This window comes from Neodiprion lecontei, chromosome 1, assembly GCF_021901455.1.
Source record: "Neodiprion lecontei isolate iyNeoLeco1 chromosome 1, iyNeoLeco1.1, whole genome shotgun sequence".
NCBI lineage: Eukaryota > Metazoa > Arthropoda > Insecta > Hymenoptera > Diprionidae > Neodiprion > Neodiprion lecontei.
Genome location: NC_060260.1, coordinates 38,289,643 through 38,307,880, shown reverse-complemented (window position 1 = coordinate 38,307,880; position 18,238 = coordinate 38,289,643). Strand labels below are relative to the sequence as shown.

Sequence of the window (18,238 nt, the reverse complement as noted above, 5' to 3'; positions counted from 1 at the left end):
AAAATTCTCAAAGTTACCTGCAATGAGAACTTTGCAATATCAGCATCGCACTAAAGTGTAGGTACACGGTGGAGACCGAGGATTAAGCATGACTGAGTTTTGAACGGTTGAGGGTGGTTTTTTTCTCAGCAAGAAAACTCGGGAGATTTATCAGTGCTGAATTACTCTAAAGCCAGTTTTGAATAAAAGCATAATTGGTGTCGATCAAACTGATTGCTGGATGGGCTACACTAAAGTCCTAGAAAGAGTATAATCATCGTGATCATGCAGTGGCTCTTGATGACTGGCTCTCTCGGCGAGCGTTTCACCGCAACGGTACGTAATAAAATGATATTTTTACGGCGACCGAAACTGGGTGCCTTTTGTCGTGGGTAATGTGACGCATGTGTCGAGGCCCGACGTTCAACGTACGTGTCACAGTTAATCCACGTCGCGTCTAGCCATCCTCGAACGACCGTTTCGGTCGGGATCCGATTGTGAACCACTTTGTAACTGGGCTTAAATTTGTATTGCCGCTTGACGCGCGTTCCCAAACCGCCCTCCTTGTGACTTGTGTCGTGAAAGCGATATTTCTGGCACGTTGTAGGCATTAAAGTGTCTCTTGACCGTCATGCACCGAAATGCTGTCTCGGGAAACGCGTTTGTCGAAGAAATTCACACTTCTTGTAGGTACTTTATTTATAGCCTCACTGCTTCGATGATTATCGTTTGAATTAAACGAATTATGATTAAAAATAAAAAAAAAAAAAAGAATAGAAAAATTGTATAGATCAATTTTTCAACAGAGTCGTAGCGGAGTCATTCCGTCAATCTGTTGAAAACACTTCGATTGAGTGAGTAACCGCAAGCACAATTTTTTACGAAAGTTATAATAAGTAGGTACTGAAGAAACTATCGTTGAGCTTCTTTCGATCTCTTGATTCCCAAGGGATTTAATTGTTGTTCACACATGCAACAGTATGTGCATATTTTTCTCATTAAAATTTTTACATAAAACATATCGCGCTAATTTACACATCGTTCGCCTCGGTTCAACCGGGCGTATCCTCGAGACTTGGTTCACACCGAGGGCGGCCAACCGTGTGGAACAAAAATAAGTTATAAAACAACCTTTAATACGAATCGTACGAGTGTGTGTTTGTGCGCAATGCTCGGGTAGAATGTATGTAAATCTAGTCCAGGGGAACAAACCGTGCTTTGTTGCTTATTTTGTATATTCTATTTTAGTCTCGACTTATCTTTGTTCGAAATCATAGTCCGTGATCATGATTTACTGAACAGAATTCAGCAAAAGATATCTACAGGGATTATAAAATTGTCTAGACAAGTGGAGGAGATCAAAGAAAAATTTACATGTCAATGTTTTTTTTTTCGATAATTATATTTTCATTCCATTGAACTGTCGCAGGAATTTTTATTTTTATTTATTTTCTTTTTTCTACATTGTAGACGTATAATCTCATTTCTCACGGTAGGAAGGAAAATTTGAGAAACTCGTTGCGTTCGGTAATTTGTCACGATTCTTTCTCCTCCTTTCGAACTCTCGGTTAACGTTTGTTTCGTTAAAATTTGCTACCAAGTCGGAATGTGTTGAATATTTCTTGAAAACGTTCGACAAGTTTCAAAGTCGGAATTAAAATAGTCACGAAGCCGAATTTCTCGCACGTTCGGCAATTTGTAGAGGTGAAAAATTGTTGAAAGGTTTTAAAAAATTGAGTGGAAAGATGTCTTTGCGTTATGATTTTTTACTCGGTACATCGCCGGCAATTCCGGTCGCGTAATCGATGGACGCTTGGGTGGAATTCGGTGGAAGGAGAAGTTGAAGAGCGGCAAAAAGAGGGGAGAAAAAAGGCTGGAACTATCAGAGGCAGAACGTGCAGCCGATCACGCGGTTAAAGGAAGGTCCGCGAGGCGTGGATAACGAAATTTTCCGGTGCGGGTAAGGAAGAGAGGAAAGTAAAAACTTAAACCAAGCGAGCCGTGGGGGGAAAAAAAATTTTGTTGGCTTAGGGATAAAAGTTGTTGGTTCTTCGATTCCTGGGAGGTCAACACCGACGCAACCTCTTCTTCCTGCGGCTCGCTTTTTGCCCGTGTTTGACTTCGATTACCTTCGCCTTTTCTTACGGAGACCTGATCCCAGCGATGCTCTCGCCGCGGAAGATCCTTCGAAATTATACATGCCCGCGAAACGTCCTTTCGTACTCAGCTTCTCCGGTTCTTGGAATCGAAAGAAATCGTTTCGATGGGTTATGTCCACGTCCACGGTTTTTGCCGCGATATTTCTGTTCTCCTTTAATTTTCTTCTCTATTTTTTGCAGCCTCAACTTTAACGTACAGTCACGCAATTTATATGCATCGAGAAGCGTGCTCTCTAACCATGTTACCGATGAGTCGAAAAACGATTTTTACTTTCACGTTCAACTTCATACATTGTATGTGTTGGAATTCACGGATTATCGTGGAATAAACTTGAAATGGTCAAGGCAGAGTTTTTCCTAATTCCTGAAAGTGAAATCGGCTTTCCGGTTGTGAATGTTTATCCAAGGGTGAACATTCGCCCTTGATCAGGGAAGTCATGAATTTATCAGATGGAAATCGTAATGTTAATTTCAAAGAATGTTGAATGACCGAAATACCTTTTCTTTGGAACAACGAGGAGTTACTCGAGACAGGTGAAATTACTGAAAATCACATGATTATAGCCTTGAAAATCATGGCAATCGCCATGTAATCGTCTCGCGGATTTTAATTCATATCAACGTTATATTCACTTCGACCTTATACATCACGTGCTTTAATCGATTCCCAACAGTCAACCAAACGACTTCCTTCGATTTCCTATCCTTCCAAATGATTTCCAGTGATTCACATTGATTTCTTACGATTCTCTTCAATCCCGATGTCACCAAAAATCTCTTTTAACGTTGAAAAACGTCAAGAAATCGGTAAAACCATTAAAACCGAATGAGAAATCACTCGGATACTCGCCGTAAATACAAAATCAATAAAAATCGCATTACAAGACGCGTCAAGTATCGCTAAAACCAAACGTCCACGATTACTTGCCATCAATAATTCAATCACCAAGCAAACCTTAGCTGCAAAGTGTTCACCTCAGATCTTCCTTAGTTGCGAAATTAACCGCAATAGAGGAGGGCGACGGCGAGCGACTAGTAATTAAAGTAGTCAAACGTTATTCTAACGACAATATCACGTGTGCGCGCAATGCGCGTCGGGTCGGTGCGCCGTTTTCTTGCGTGCACAGGCGCTAAGAGAGAGAGAGAGAGAGAGAGAGAGAAACAGAGAGGGAGCGATCAGGCGGCATTCATTCGTAATTCACGGTGCGTCGTTACGCCCGACGTCCGCGACGGCGCGCGCTACGTGGGTCCCCCGTGTTCCCGTCAGCGGCTCGTGGTGGGAAAGGGTGGAGGGGGGGGGGGGGGGGGGGGGAGATGCACGCAGCAGCACGAGCCATGGGAACCGGTGGTGTGAAGGCATGTGGTGGATTGCCGGTGCAGAGACGACGCCGCGCGTCGATCGCTCAGCTCGTATCGCGCTGGCGCGCGCGCCCCCAGGAGTCGAGGCCGTTGGAGGACGGTACGCGTCGCGCATATTCCCGCGACTACGACGACGACATCTATCTTGTATACACCTACGTGTAATACCTACGTTGACGGAAATCGTGGACGTGTATTTTTTTTTTTTTTTTTTTTTTTATTTTTTATTTGACGGAAATTAACGCCGACCCCGGCCAACGCATGATTTGAAACGATTTTCAACGATTCGTGTCGCAGTTCACTAGTGATTTCTCGTTGACGTTGAATCGCGGGTTATTTGAACGCGGGCTAATTCGAAAGTTCTGACGCTTTTTTTTTTTTTTTTTAGTTTTCAATTTTTCAATCGGGTTACGAGATATTCTAGTTTGCACGCCGGATTTGGAAAATTGAATGATCCGTTGAAGAAAATTCTCTGCCTGGCGGAGCGTTGTTGCAAGTTTTTTGCATGAACAAAGCTGAAGCGCTTCTAACGAAAGGCTGTCCTGATGTTGGGAACAAGTTTTTTTTTTTTTTTTTTTTCAATTTTCTACCGATCGATGCCAGTCCGCTAATGTTTTTTGACTACCCTACATTAATTTTCCATCCAAAAACTTGTCAACTCTCCGCCAGGGAGAGAATTTTCTTAAAAAAAAAAAAAACAATTCAATTTTCAGAAATTTAGCGCGCAAATTAGGATAGCTCGTTATCCGATTTGGAAGAAAAAAAAAAAAAAAAACAGGTGCCAGAATTTTCGGGTAAGCCGGCGTTCAAACGACCCGTGAAATGCTTTTGTCAATGTTATAAACAGTTTCCAGGGATCTCAGGATTTTTTGGAATCACGGGAAATCAAAACGAATCACTGGAAATAATTCGGAACGCTAGGAAATCTAAGGAAAACACTTGGACGAATCCAGGAAATCAATGAAAATCCATCTATAGTATAACACATCGTGCACGTAACCGTGATATTCACATCCGAACACGCTCGTCTCGTGCTAGCACGTACACGTATAATGCACGTATGTTATATCCTTAATATTATATACGGACGGACATCGTGTCGTATGTACAACATACCGTGCATGTCGTGCACGTGCCGACTTGTACGATATGTACACCTTTGTACCGACGTATTATAATAAAACGCGCATCTTCGAAGGGGTCGACAAACCTTCTTAATTCACCTCGGAACTGTTGTTTTTTTTTTTTTTTTTTTCTTTTTTCCAATTTATTTATTTCTTTATTCTATTTATTTACCCTTCTCTTCTTTAATATTTTACACGGATTTCCCTTCTTTCTTCTAGCTTGAATATCGGAACAGTTTTTTTTCTCACACTTCTTCCGTAACAGGTATCCTTATTACATCACAATATACATAATTGTATTATTATATTTATCATACCATCTTTGTGCCTATAGTTTAAATCACTTCCCGTCGTGCAATCCGACCGGAGCTTTTAAACATGAATCCGGAAATTCTCGTTATAAATTTTTTTTTTATTTTTACATTTGTTTTCGCCCAAATTCAGTCGATTTTATCGCACGCTGAATTATCAATTCGAATACAGTACAATAGTAGCAGGTAGATATAAAGGTGAACACAGCAAGGAAAATAGTAATCTTGGTAACTTGACATTTTTTATTTGAAATCATCGTACAATTGGTTCGGAAATATGAGACAAACTCTGTGATTATTTCAATTACCGAATCGAATCTAATGATGATTCATTTTTACAGCATCGTCGTTTCTTTCAGCGCGTGAAGCGCAGAGTGAATATCGCAACTGCGTAAACTATTTTACACGTGAATAAATCGAAGCGTATCAATTATCGCCTCAGTTAGCAAAACAATTGAGTTAACTCGTGCGAATTGCGTCACTATCGTATTTCTTTTTATCGTTGTTAGTAATAGTTTTTATTCCTTAACAATAATACGGAGTAGGTACTCAAAATTCTATTATTCCCAGCTCAACCATAAAGTTAATTTTCTTTGACCTCAAAAGCTAGACGAAAGTGGCATATTTTTTCCTAAAACGTATTTGCGGGAATTATGAGGCCAATTTAAAAATCCCAATTTTAAAATAAATATTGCGGCCAGACTAGAATCGGAAATAAAGTCGACTTTATTCCCTTGTTACAAAAAGCAATATTCTGTTTGATTTTCGATTTACTTATGGTCATCATCTATGATCTTTCTGGACGTTTCTCCAACCTACGCATACATATTTGTATAAATGGCGCAGTAATTGTTCGCGAAGCGATTCCAATTGCACAATTTTCATCATTCCGTACACGTAGTGCAAATATCATAACAATCGCGGAGGCGAAGAACTGTTACATCGAAAGTTAGATAAACTGGATATTATAAACGAGATTTGTCCAATTTCTGACCATTACTGTCCACTTTTCACTCAGATTCTATAAACTCGCTGGTTGTTTTGTTTCATCGTTTATTTACGACAGTTTTTCTTATTCGACTTTTACATCGTTTAAATTTATCGAAAACTAGTCACCCTCTGTAATTGTATCCGTTGCCGCACCGGCGATGATTTCTATATCAAGGCGTTAACGGAATTTCTCATATTACGTATAACGGTCATTAAATAAGAAGCCCGAAAGAAGGGTCAGAGTGGATTTGGTCGTTTAATCTTTGAGGGCTTTCCATGGATATCGAATGATCGCATCGTGGGCCCGAAATTCCGCTCGCCGAAGGTTTGACCGCAGGGATTGCATGCGTGGCTGAATGCACGCTGCAGAGGTTTCCCCGTCTTAACGGCGATCGTTTTGCGGGTAAGAGAAGATACGAAGAAGCCAAAAAAAAAAAGAAGGAAATCGCTCGGAGAGCTGCAACAATTCGCGAAGTCATCACCGCCGTCGTCGTCTTGAAACCGCGGAATCGTTAATTGCGGAATTGAGTGCGCAGCGGCGGTGCGTTTTTCGGCTTATCCGAGCTGCCGTCTCGAAGTCCAATCGAGTCGAGCGTCGAGTTAAGGAGACCGGTGAAAAAGGCCGGCGACTATTCAAAGCCGGCAGCGGGCCCCGTTTAACAGCGATAACTGGGCCCCGCTTTACCGTTGCAGGAGAGTGCTTAAAATTCGCGCGCACTTTCCGCACATGACACGCACACTCAACGAAACCGGGCTTGCGATCGCCGTTGCGGTAGCGACGCGTATGGAAATTAAATTGGCATGAGAAAAGACTTGCTGCCCGCATACCCTGGACCCCGATCAAGGTTCGTATACGTTACGTATCTACCTGTCTGTAACGCATTCGCGTAACGCAAGGTGCGCGTGGAATCTTTGAAGTATACGTCATACCCACACGCGTGCGTTGCACGTGCGTTTGTGCACGCAAAGATCTTCGACACACCTTGAGTGCGCAAATTTTTTGCAAAGTGTTATAATCGTGTGTACATGTATTACGCGGTCCAAGGTTTTCGCACGGATTTTAAATCGCTATCTCGAGCCCGTTGATTCACAAGGTGGACCCAGCGAACAAACTCCCGGACATTTCACCTGTTGAATATTATATCGTTGTACGAGTTTTTTATACGATTACTCGGAATAATTTTTTAGTATTATAATCGTACGGGCATGAGATGGTGATCGTTATCCTGTGATCTTGACTCTATCGCAAACCTCTTTTAACGCAAATTATGAGTATAATTAAACCGAGACGATCAAGCTCGTTAACTTTTTAAAAAGGTCGCCGGAGTCCGGATGAGATGTGAAATAAATAAATAGACGTACTCGCGGTATTTAATTTTGGGTTTATTGTATTCGAGTCTGACATTCGTTATCATTCTTTAACACGATCATTGAAGTTAATCTCAACATTGGTCTACATTTAATTCGGTCGTTCAAGTACTTTTCGCGGTTGACGAGTTACTTGCGCGTATTTTTAAGTAAGATACGATATTTAAACGGCTTTACTGGCTAAGCTTACTAACTTTACAATAAGAATCGAAATTGCAATTCAAATCTTTACAAAATTCTTTCGGAATCAAGTCCGTATCGTTAAATAAGATCGAGTGGTAACAAAACAATAATACAGGAAAGAAAGAGGAAGCAAAATCCAAATTCCGAAAGTGATCCTTTAAAATCGTGGTTTGAAAAAATCTTTTCGAGGTTCTTTTTTGCCGAGTGGAAGTAAAAAAAAAAAAAAAAAATGCAACTCTCGAACGAAGCGCATTAGTGGTTGCACGTAATCATGTATCATTAAGCCTCGTTGAACAAGTTTCCTTCAATGAAGCGAATTTTCGGTTTATCCTACACTTAGAAAAATTTTTAGTCCCAGTCACCGCTCAGTCCTTGACTATTTTCATTTCTTACCACAATCCAAAAATATAGTTCCAGGTAGAATATGAAAATTAGTTTTCCAGCTGTTACCGGAAAGTCTGGTATCCGTTACTGTTCTTTCTCATTACGATCACTGTTGCTATATTTTCTCGCAACTGTTGCGAAAATTTGATGCTTGCGCAAGAATAAATTGACGTTACAGCCTTGTTTAACTAAAAAAGTAGAGTAAACCTCAGAAACTGATTTTGCGTTGCAATAACCAAAAAAGGATCGACGATAGCGCAAAGTGTTTAGGCGTACCTCGTTTTTCGTAATTCCAAAGATATTCGAACAGTTTTTTCAACGATACCTGTTTCACTGAATTTTTCTAGTTACTGTAACAAATGAAATGTTTCTCAGTGTAGTGAATTTATGACTTTTGGGTCCTAATTATTTCGATTTCGGGGTCCGAGGGACCGAAGCTGCACGCGAAAGCCACACTCCATGGGGTTACGGGGGTTAAACCGGAGGCCTGAGGGTGTTTCGAACGGGCCCGAGGCCCAATTCAGGCGATCACCGTTGCGGCCGTTCGAAAACGGTAAAATCTAAAATAACCGGCCGGCTTTACGTCCATAGATGCGTGGATCGGAGGGGGTGGTTTCTCGGGGGCTGAGCGATTTGCTCTGCACCCTCGGGAAGATGCGGCGCGGAGGTTTCCCACGGCCCGCACCACCTGTGCCTCAGCAGCGCGACGACAGGCCTCCCTTAGAAAAAGACGGTGAACTTTTCCGGCGCCCGAGTGAGAAGGAGGCCCGATATCGGCCCACTCGTATTGCCTGCAGCCACGCCAAAGGCTGCAGCAGGCTGCGCAAGCTGCTCCAGGAGAGCGGGGCATCAGGGTGTTAAAAGATTCCGGGGGTTGCTGCCATGCTCGCTTCCTCTCAAAGAGCCGGACGGGCGACTTTCAATGCGGGGGGAAAACCGGAGGAATCTCTGATACGCGTTTAACGGAGCAGCTTGAGCAACGCGCTGGACGGAGATCGGCTTATGCTGCAGGGGTGAAAAGCGACAAGGGTTGAATAAAACACTCCGACGGTTCGGGGCTTACAAATACCCGACACCAAATTAAACTGTCCACCTTTTTTCAACCTGACACGATTCGCCAAGTTGCTATTTCTTCTCCTCCAGGGCTTGGAATTTTCCATCATTTTTTTAGTAAGCTGAGTTTTCGGGGCTTTGAATTTTTAATCATGTTGCACGTTGAAACATATTGAGAGAAAAAGAACGTATGATCTTGCTTCTCGAACCAGGGAAAAAATCCTTACATCATTGATAATCGAAAAAATTTATAAGTAAAACAGAAACCAACGAGCAGTGATTGGAAAACATTTTTCTTCGTATTCCAGATTGGTAGAAAGAAAATCTTATGAAAAAATACTTTCTACAAAATTAAGACTGAGGTAGCTATATTATCATCTACATATTATCACACAACATAAATATTGTAGAAACAGATTATTCAATGCAAGAAAAGTAATCGAAAGGATTATTTGTACAAAAAATTTTCTAAAACCCAATCCTCGAGTAGATTTTGCATAATATGACACGTGATCAATTTGGTGGTGGAAAATTTTTCATCAATCCGGATCCAACGTTTCACGTAGACTGCGAAGAAGAGCTTATTTTTTAAATTCGGCAATCGTTGCGTTTTCGCAGTTTCTCCCTCTCGTTAATCCCTCGATTCGTTCTCTCCTCGAAAAAGGACACGCGTCGTACGGAATTCCATCTCGCGACGAGGCTTATATACACACGTATATTGTTGGATTACAAAAAGTTTGTCGCACGTGTACGTGACAATGGAATCTTCAGGGTATTTCGTGGCGATGTTGGGCCCTCTGCTCCTCCAAGACGTCGTCTTGTATCTAGTTTTATACCCCGGAGTAGTCCAGGCTGGGCCAGGAATAGGCCCAGCACGGCGTAACGATTGACACAATGGGGGCCTGCATGGGGTTTCGGTTCGGACTCGCACTCCGTGCACGCATCGCTATTTTCCCACGATATTTAGAGTTCGTATTCACCAGCTTGAGGTGCACTGCAGCTGGCCGGAATAACCGAGCGTTGGATCGAGGACTTGGATATCTAGCACGAGCCAAGAACCACATCGGCGGCCAGAACGCTGGAATTTTTGTTCTTAGATATTTAACAACCTAGGACTCCGAGCTTTGTTGTGTTCCGGATTAGTTTGGACCGAAGTATCAGAGTTGCGAGGTGGTCGAAAGAAAACTGACGCTACTGTTTCAAGCATCGAGCACTCTTTATTCGTTTTAGTCGTTTTGTACCGCATGTATGTAAAAAAAATTTCACCGACCCAGATTTGAAGCTGCCAATTTTTTTACTCTGCAAAATAAAAAGGAAAGGAAATATTGTATCGACCGGATTTTCGGGGATTTACGAAGTAAAGAACATCACGGGGTGAGTGTTTTCATGTCTCAAAATCAGTCTCATTCTCACAGAACCGATCTCGAAATGGTCTGATTATACATTAAAATAATTCGATTCTGTGATTCTATGAAAAAATTCAGTTCTACATTTGACGTGGTGAAATTTGATCCGTGTCAAAGAAATATTATTTCTGTGTAAAAATTTGTAAGATATAGTTTAAACAAGTTGAATATTGTTTTAGTGATTTTATGACATTCTTTTACGCAATCGTGCCAAACAATTTACAGTGCACGCAATAATTTAACGGAATCGACGAAACTGATGGATTAGGAAAAATTATTTAGATACCGCTTTTCAGAAAGTAACAGACAATTTCTTTGAGCAAACCGAGGATTTATCCAGTCAAATAACACTGAATCATTTCGTAGATTTGAAAAATCACTAGATGCATATCTTTTATTCAGTGTATTCGCCTCGTACGATTTTCGATTTTTTAATCGTTTTAAACAACCGATTCTTTCGTGTATTTTGATGTTCGGTTTCTTTCTGTACTCATCCGTGCATTTCCTTTATGAATTTATCCCAAAGAATTCCTTACACGGAAGGAACGTTGATGTAATGACAATTTATTCGTATATAAGCGAATAAAAGCGGAAGGCCAAAACGGATCTTCAGCGCAGTTTGAGCCGGAAATTGGTGATACTTTTTCATTCAATTCCAGCGTATATATACATAGTATAATAATCTCGGCAGGGGGTCACCGAAGGATACGTGTGGAAGGGAGCAGGGGAAGTCCCGATTCGCAGGGAGAGCTATTTCCGGTGCATCCCGGTCGGTATGGAAGCTGATGTAATTACCGACCCGCCCGAGTCCGTCATCCTAATAGTTTATTAAATCGATTCAAGTGGCCGAATCACTGAGTACAATTCCGATCCCGCAGCAGCAGCAGCCTTACCCTAACCTAACCTCGTCCCCTCTTCATCTCTCTCTCTCTCTCTCTCTCTCTCTCTTTCTTTATTTCTCTCTCACTCTATATTTCATCCCGCGCAGTCCGCCTGAACGTTGTAACTCGAGCCGAACATCCGGCTCAGGTAATCAATCAATGAGATCAAACTGCTTAACCGTTTATAACACAAAATATAGAACAGTATAGGTATACGAAACGTGAAAATTTGGTCGCCATGTTGGATTTCGATCTTGAAATACGGGAACTTGAATAATCTTTGCGACCTCACAGCTTCGATATTCACGCAATGTAGGCTGAAAAGTTTCCATTTCATTAACAGAATCAGATTTGATATTGTATGGCATGAGTCTGAACACAAAGAATTGAAACAGGTTTCGTGTAGCTAAAATTCAACACGGCTGTTTGAGACTGTTGAGAAGCATGAATGGCGGTTTTCTTTCGGCGGAAGATCGAGTTGATAATCTCGAATCGCGACCTAGGCGTACAACGAACCTAGGCCACTGTTTATTAATAACTATTCGCGCGTCTGGTATCTGGGGGAAAACCAAGCAACCCTAACCTAACCTGAGACAACGCGAAACCTTAAATTTACGAAAGAATTTGTTATACTAGGTGGAATTCGCGGAGGTTTGCCAAACTTTGCGTAACGAGTCGACGCGGTTTTACACAAACTGTCATACGACTGCTATGCTCCTAATTATGAAAAACCAGACTCGTAAGCTTCTGACCAGCGACATTTGTCGGCTCGTATTTTTTCACGAAACATTTATTATTTCTATCGATAAATAGAACGTTCGCCTCGGGTTGTACAGATATGTATATATTATTCAGGTTGCTTCTACGTAAGTCGAACGTGTGTGAAACTAGTGTAGCTGTCACGCTGAAATATATCGCACGCACGCGGCCCGTGTAGAGACGTGCCGATCGTAAATTTCGCTTTGCAGTCGAACAATTTTTTAATTTTTACTCTTTTTTTTTTTTTTTTTTTCCTCGGCGTCAGTTTCATTTTTATTCACTCCCCACGTGTGTGCTCGAAAATAAACGTACCTACACGTCGTCGTATGAGAAAAAAAAGAAAATAGAAAGCGGACGAAAAAAAAAGGACGAGAAATTGGAACAATTGTGACGTTAACGTATGAAAAACGGAGTAACAAACAAAATCGAAGAGTCGTATAATTGATTTAAAAATAGATTTTCAGTCAGTGGAACATTGACGCACTACGCGTATTCCCATACCTATATATAATTATCTCAACTTGTCGACGTCATTCACGCCTCATGCGGGTGACACTGCGTCCAGAACCGTTGCCTATCCAAGTGATAAGCTACGAGAAGTAAAAACTAACGTCTCCTGGGTAGGTATATATATGCCATGCAATGCGTAGTAGGGGGATGAAAAAACTGAATCTTCTCACGAGCTCCAGGGGGCGCGGAGAAAGTCGAAAAAAGAGAGAGAGAGAGAGAGAGAGGGGGAGGAAAAAAGTGGCGGTGGGGGACGGGGGGCGAAGGAGGTTAAAAGGTTTTAAGAACGAAAAAAATAGTTGTGGAAAAAAAATTAATGTATAATGTACGTTCATGCGGCTGCGCGGTGTATCGCTAACTTTTTTCACCCCAACCGATAAGCCGGCTAGACTTTCGGTTAATTAGGGGCCGAAGGGTCGTTAGCGCGAAGCGCAGGGGTTCGTGCCGGACTCCTGATGTGCGGTTGCGCCGCGGCTCACAGACCCAAAATGCCCCTCGTAAATCACCACCGGCTATCCCAACCTCTGTTTCCTTTCGACTTATCAATTTCCACCGCGGGAATCTACTTAATTGGAACATTTTTCCTCGTGCGTATTGTAGTTTTGCTCTCACTTCTCACTGACGAGTGGGGTGGAAATTGATCGGGTGTAAGTAATAAAAATTATTCAAGTTTTTTTTTTTTTTTGTTTTTTTACTTTGGGTAGTTTTATTTTGCCAATGTTATCGTACGTACGTAACCGATAATTGAATATTTGTTTATCTCACGCACTGTCTTCACACGATTCATCGATCATTTTACATGCGCATTCGAAACGTGGAAATTTACGCATACGCGTCTTAACGCCTGCACGATTTATTACAGTCGTACGGTGAGTGAACTGAGGACATTCGGACACTTGTTGAACGTGCGGTACATACATACATACACATGCGTATACGTACATGCATAGTATGCGTACTCTGGAATAATATCATATCTACCTCGACGTATGATACCTACCGTTTGCCTGTACATTCAACAAGCTAAATTCCGACTCACCCTTCCCCTCAACCAATTGACAGATATCAAATCTCCTTCGCGATAGCATGGAAATTTTCTGTTTCGAATACCCAGCTGATCAAAGAAGAAGAAATTAATAAAGATTTACCGTGCAGTTGCAAAAGAAAAGTTTCGAAAAATGGACGATCGGTGTACAGAAATAGTTTTGATTTCTAAACACGCAGGGAGATCCATAAATGGACCGACAATCAGGATTGTAATCGTAACGTTGTTACGGAAAACGACGAACAATCGATTACAAACTTTAAGAAGATCGATTATTCCAGAGACTTAATTCGATCTCAATCGACGTTCGAAGCGGTCCTTGTTTTTCTCGCTGCGCAAGCTCGGGAGAAATCCTCTATCTCGGCTTAACGAACCAAACCGGATCAGGTGTACCATTGGTCTGCTCGCGGAGTGCGTACCTGTAACATAGGTAAGCAATGGGTCACCTCGACGCGCGCGATTCGCATCGCAGCGACTGTCATGAGCCAGCTATTTGCGCGCGCGCGCGCGCGTGTGTGCGTGTTCGTTGTCTGCGTGTGCGCGCAAAGCGACGCGGCGCGTTCCCGCGATCCAACAAGTGGGCGAAACATAGGCCGCGGCGGCGCGGCGCGGCGCGAGGCCTCCGCGTGCTGGTCGCGCGCGCTGTTTGGCGTGTGCGCTGAGCGCGTCCTTCCCCCTGCGACCCGCGCTGTTTTCCTGCGCTCACCGCGCAACGCGTAGCTCGCTCCACTTGTTCGTGAGACTGAGGGCTGCAGGTGTGCTGCTCGAAATACTAACCCAACCCACGGCGCTGCTTCGCGCTCCCCTCGTGCGCAGCAGCGGTCCTCCTGCTGCTGCCTTCGCCCTCTCCGAGCTGTGGGAACGCCGAGGCCCGAGAGCTTCCCACGATACGCGCTCCGGCTGCTGGTCGGTTTCCGACGTCCGATGGTGGCGGGGAGGGGGGAGGGGGAGGGGGGAGGGGGAGGGGGGAGGGGGCACTCTATAAATACCCCCGACCTCGCTCGACACCGAACAGATCAGCTCGGCACTCCGAAGCTAACGCGTCTTACGCAACGCTCAAGTGACCTGGTAGAGACATAAGGAGAAGGGGTCTTGGAAAGACGATACTGACATAGAAACCGTTTATCGTCGATATCGATATCACTTTGTAAATATATGAATATACATATATATACATATATATATATATGTATTTGTATATAAACAGCGTGAAAATCGTCGTTCAGATTTGATTCGTGCGTCGGTAAAAGAGTTCACGTACCGTAAATCTAAACGACCGAAGTGAGAGTTGTTATTAATAATCTGGAAACAAGTGTTTGAGTTGAAAGTGTTTATATCGTTTTTTCGAGCGGAGATAAAAAGGAGAATAATCATGGCACCGCACACGAGCTACACGCCCGTTGGCGGTATGGAGTACGAGGAACCGGTGTCGCGGACTTATCAGTATCGGAAGGTGATGAAGCCGATGCTGGAACGGAAGCGCAGGGCGCGGATAAACCGCTGTCTCGACGAACTGAAGGACCTCATGGTCACCGCGCTCCAGGCCGAAGGTGAGAACGTCGCGAAGCTGGAGAAGGCCGACATCCTCGAACTGACGGTTAGGCACCTCCACACCCTGCGAGCCGCGCGCCGTCTCACCCTCACACCCGAGACCAGCTACGCCGATCGTTTCAGAGAGGGGTTCACGCAGTGCGCCCAGGAGGTCTCGACCTTTCTCTCCACCCCCGTCGCCGCCTCCGTCCATCCCGCAGCCGGCGCTCAGCTTATGCGACACCTCGGCGGGTGTCTTAGGAGACTCGAGCAGCCCACCCCCGTTCCGACGCCTTCCACCGCCGTCGCCGCCACCGCCCCCCAGGCCAACCCCGTGCCTCAGAACACTTACACGCCGCCCCAGAGTCCCGTCAGCGTAGCGAGTTCATCCGGCGAGTCATCCGAGTCGTCGACGTCGTCGAGTTTGCCCGTTTGGCGACCCTGGTAGGGGACTCGAATGGGAAGAAGCCGAGGAGTTGGGAGCGTCGATTTAATTAAAACTGTGAAAGTGCGGAGGGGAAGTTCGGGAATTTTTAGAATTTTGTATAAGGACGTTGTTTTTTTTTTTTTTTTTATTTTGTTTTGCTTTGTTCTCGAACTAGGTTTTAGTTTTTATTATTATTTTTCTTCACTCCTCTTTTCTATTCTCTAAATTTTATACGCCAAACAGCGAAATTCGGGGTTAAATTTTAATTGTTAACTGTACAGGGAGATAGACGGAGAGGAAAAGAGCTGTTTGAACTGATACGCATATATGATATTAATATTTATATACATATATATATATATATAATATAATATAATATAACTTGAATATATTTTGTTGAATAATAAGCTGAAACGACGAATCTACGCGTCTTCCAAATGTTGTAATTTCTAACTATGTACACACACACACACACACATATATAGCATTTCTCGCAGCGATCGGATTTAAGGATCGGTTCTTTATTGTTATCCACTAGAACATATATTAGTTACATAGGTTTATTATTATGTTGTCTTCTTATCTTTTTTGCAAATGAAATAATGTCTTTCTTTCTTCACTTTTCTTATTTGTATAATTTCTGTTTTTTTGTTTCTTGTTTTTTTTTTTGTTTAGTTGATTCTTTTGTGACAATAGGTATAATATAGATTGATCGATACATATGATACGATATGTGTATAATAGTTTATATATAGTATATATATATATAGGTGATGAAGCTTTAATGATGTATCTGTGATAGGGTTTTTTTGTACCTGAGATTACTGTACGTTTCTCGTAATGTGTAATGGTGATGATGATGATAATGATAATGATAATCATTTTTATAACAAAGAATTGACAAAAGAGGAAAAAACAACAAATATGATAATTAAGCACATGTGAGATTGATAGAATAGATATTAACTTGTTACATGCTTAAGAGTATTTAGCCGTTAACAACAACCGTTGAATAATATTTGAATATTTGAGATTAAGAAAAAAAACGGGAAAAAAAAAACTAATCGAACCAATATGAAACCGTAAACGGAATGAATTGATTTTAAAAATAATAAATTTTCAAACACAAATTTTATACCGTGTGTACTTTACTGCTCGAAATATTTCCTCGTCCTGTATAATATTACGAGTACCCCGTATATTCTACCAATTTTCTCCTTTTTCTTACCACCAGAAAAATTTTCTCCGACTTGAATGATAAGTTATTTATTATATGGTAAAACAACGATCTATGTGCAGCTAAATTTCATACCTACAATAAATCTGCAATAACAACGCGTAAAAAAAATTCAATTTAATTTTCATCGTCGTACATGCATACAAGAAAAAGGAACGAAGACGGCGTCGATTTAATTAATACGAGGCGAGTGATTCGGGACTGGTTACAAAAAAAAAAAGCTGAAAAGGAAGAAAAGAGAGAGGGGGGGGGGGGGAAGAGAGGGAAGGAAAAAAACCAGTTCAATTAGAATTTTCGATCATCGGTATAGAGCAGGTGACAATTTCTTTACGTTGATCAGATTTTTCTGTACAATATATTGCTACACGTGGTGTATTGAAATTCCAGATAATCTGTAACGTCGTTGAGTGACAAAAAACCGTGTCAATCTGTACGGTGTATACAAAACGAAGGTGCGATGGCTGAAACATGCGGCGTAAGAAGAAAGTGAAAAAATGTTTGGGGCGTGGTTGTGAAGAGGTGAAAAGGGGGGAGGGTAAAAAACCGTTCTAATTACGATACGCGTACAATAATGTAACGCGTACGGCGAACGGTGCCGCGGCTCGTTCGAGGTTTCATTAAATCCCCGGCATTCGATCCCTTTGTACCGAGTTTTTCACCGAGATCATAGATGCTGCCATGCTTCCTCTGGTCCGGATCGTTGACGTCAGGACAAAGCCGATTGTACGAGAGTATCGTCGATGTGCTCCGGGTGACTTTTGACAGGCGAAAATTGATGGTAACAGCAGGTCGATATACCTGTAACTTAAAAATGAAACAATCGTCAGGAACAATCGCTTCTAACTGACCGACGCGCATCGTCGATTCACTCGATAATTGATTTCCAAAGATCTATAACGATCCAGCGGATTCCGATAGGTGCTGATGCCTTTGTACGGGTGCTAAGCAAAAACTGTAAACGTTTGATCTCGTTTTTTATAATCGTCACACGGTTCCTCGATGCCTCTGTATTTCAGATCCCGGTATAAAGTACCGGATCATAGCTTGAAGAACAGGTCGGTTCGTTTTTACACCTAGACATGATCCAGGTTTTTTTAAACGACGCTGTAAGCTCGGGCTAATGTTACACTTGTTATACGTGCAGTTCAACTATCAAAGTGCGACTTTATACGTAGCACCAATTTTAACGAAATATTTTCACATCTCGACCGGTTTCGTTTTATGCATCAGGTATTTATAGGTTCTGAAGAACTTGGGTCAAGTATAAGCATCTCACTTCGCCGTTCGTTTTATCTCTAACGTATCGTATCAAGTTTTATTATTCGTTTTAGAACTCGCCGCTTTTTCAAACTTTTACGCCAAAATTGTTATACGGGTAGAATTATTTGCTTGTAAAAAAAATTTGTTAAAGGTCGTTTCGTCATAGCGAGAAATGAAGTTCTCAATGTTTGGAACTCTCTTCGTTTAAAAACCGCAAATTTTATTAATAGCAACAGTTATACTCGCGTCATAGTATTATCTATTTCCGGTCCGGGC

General features: G+C 42.3%; 2 protein-coding genes across 6 annotated transcripts in view; both read left to right on the top strand.

Moving 5' to 3' along the window:
• The window catches only part of LOC107227674 (tubulin monoglutamylase TTLL4-like), a 101,399-nt gene that overhangs the window by 79,511 nt on the left and 3,650 nt on the right, over positions 1 to 18,238 (top strand). The window contains exon 1 of one of the 5 annotated variants that reach the window (XM_046746353.1): positions 10,261 to 10,284. The exons of the other annotated variants lie outside the window; for them this stretch is intronic. The gene's annotated coding sequence lies outside the window, so the exon portion shown is untranslated. Of the gene's footprint in view, positions 1 to 10,260; positions 10,285 to 18,238 lie in introns of those variants that run through there. 5 annotated transcript variants of the gene reach the window in all.
• LOC107227675 (enhancer of split mbeta protein) lies at positions 14,534 to 16,600 on the top strand. Its single transcript, XM_015668890.2, has one exon. The coding sequence runs from the start codon at positions 14,881 to 14,883 to the stop codon at positions 15,484 to 15,486; it is 606 nt and encodes a 201-aa protein (XP_015524376.1). The 5' UTR covers positions 14,534 to 14,880; the 3' UTR covers positions 15,487 to 16,600.

What these genes read in the sequence shown, in the direction of transcription:
- LOC107227675 (XM_015668890.2), top strand. Translation starts at nt 14,881, where the DNA reads ATGGCACCGCACACGAGCTACACGCCCGTTGGCGGTATGGAGTACGAG.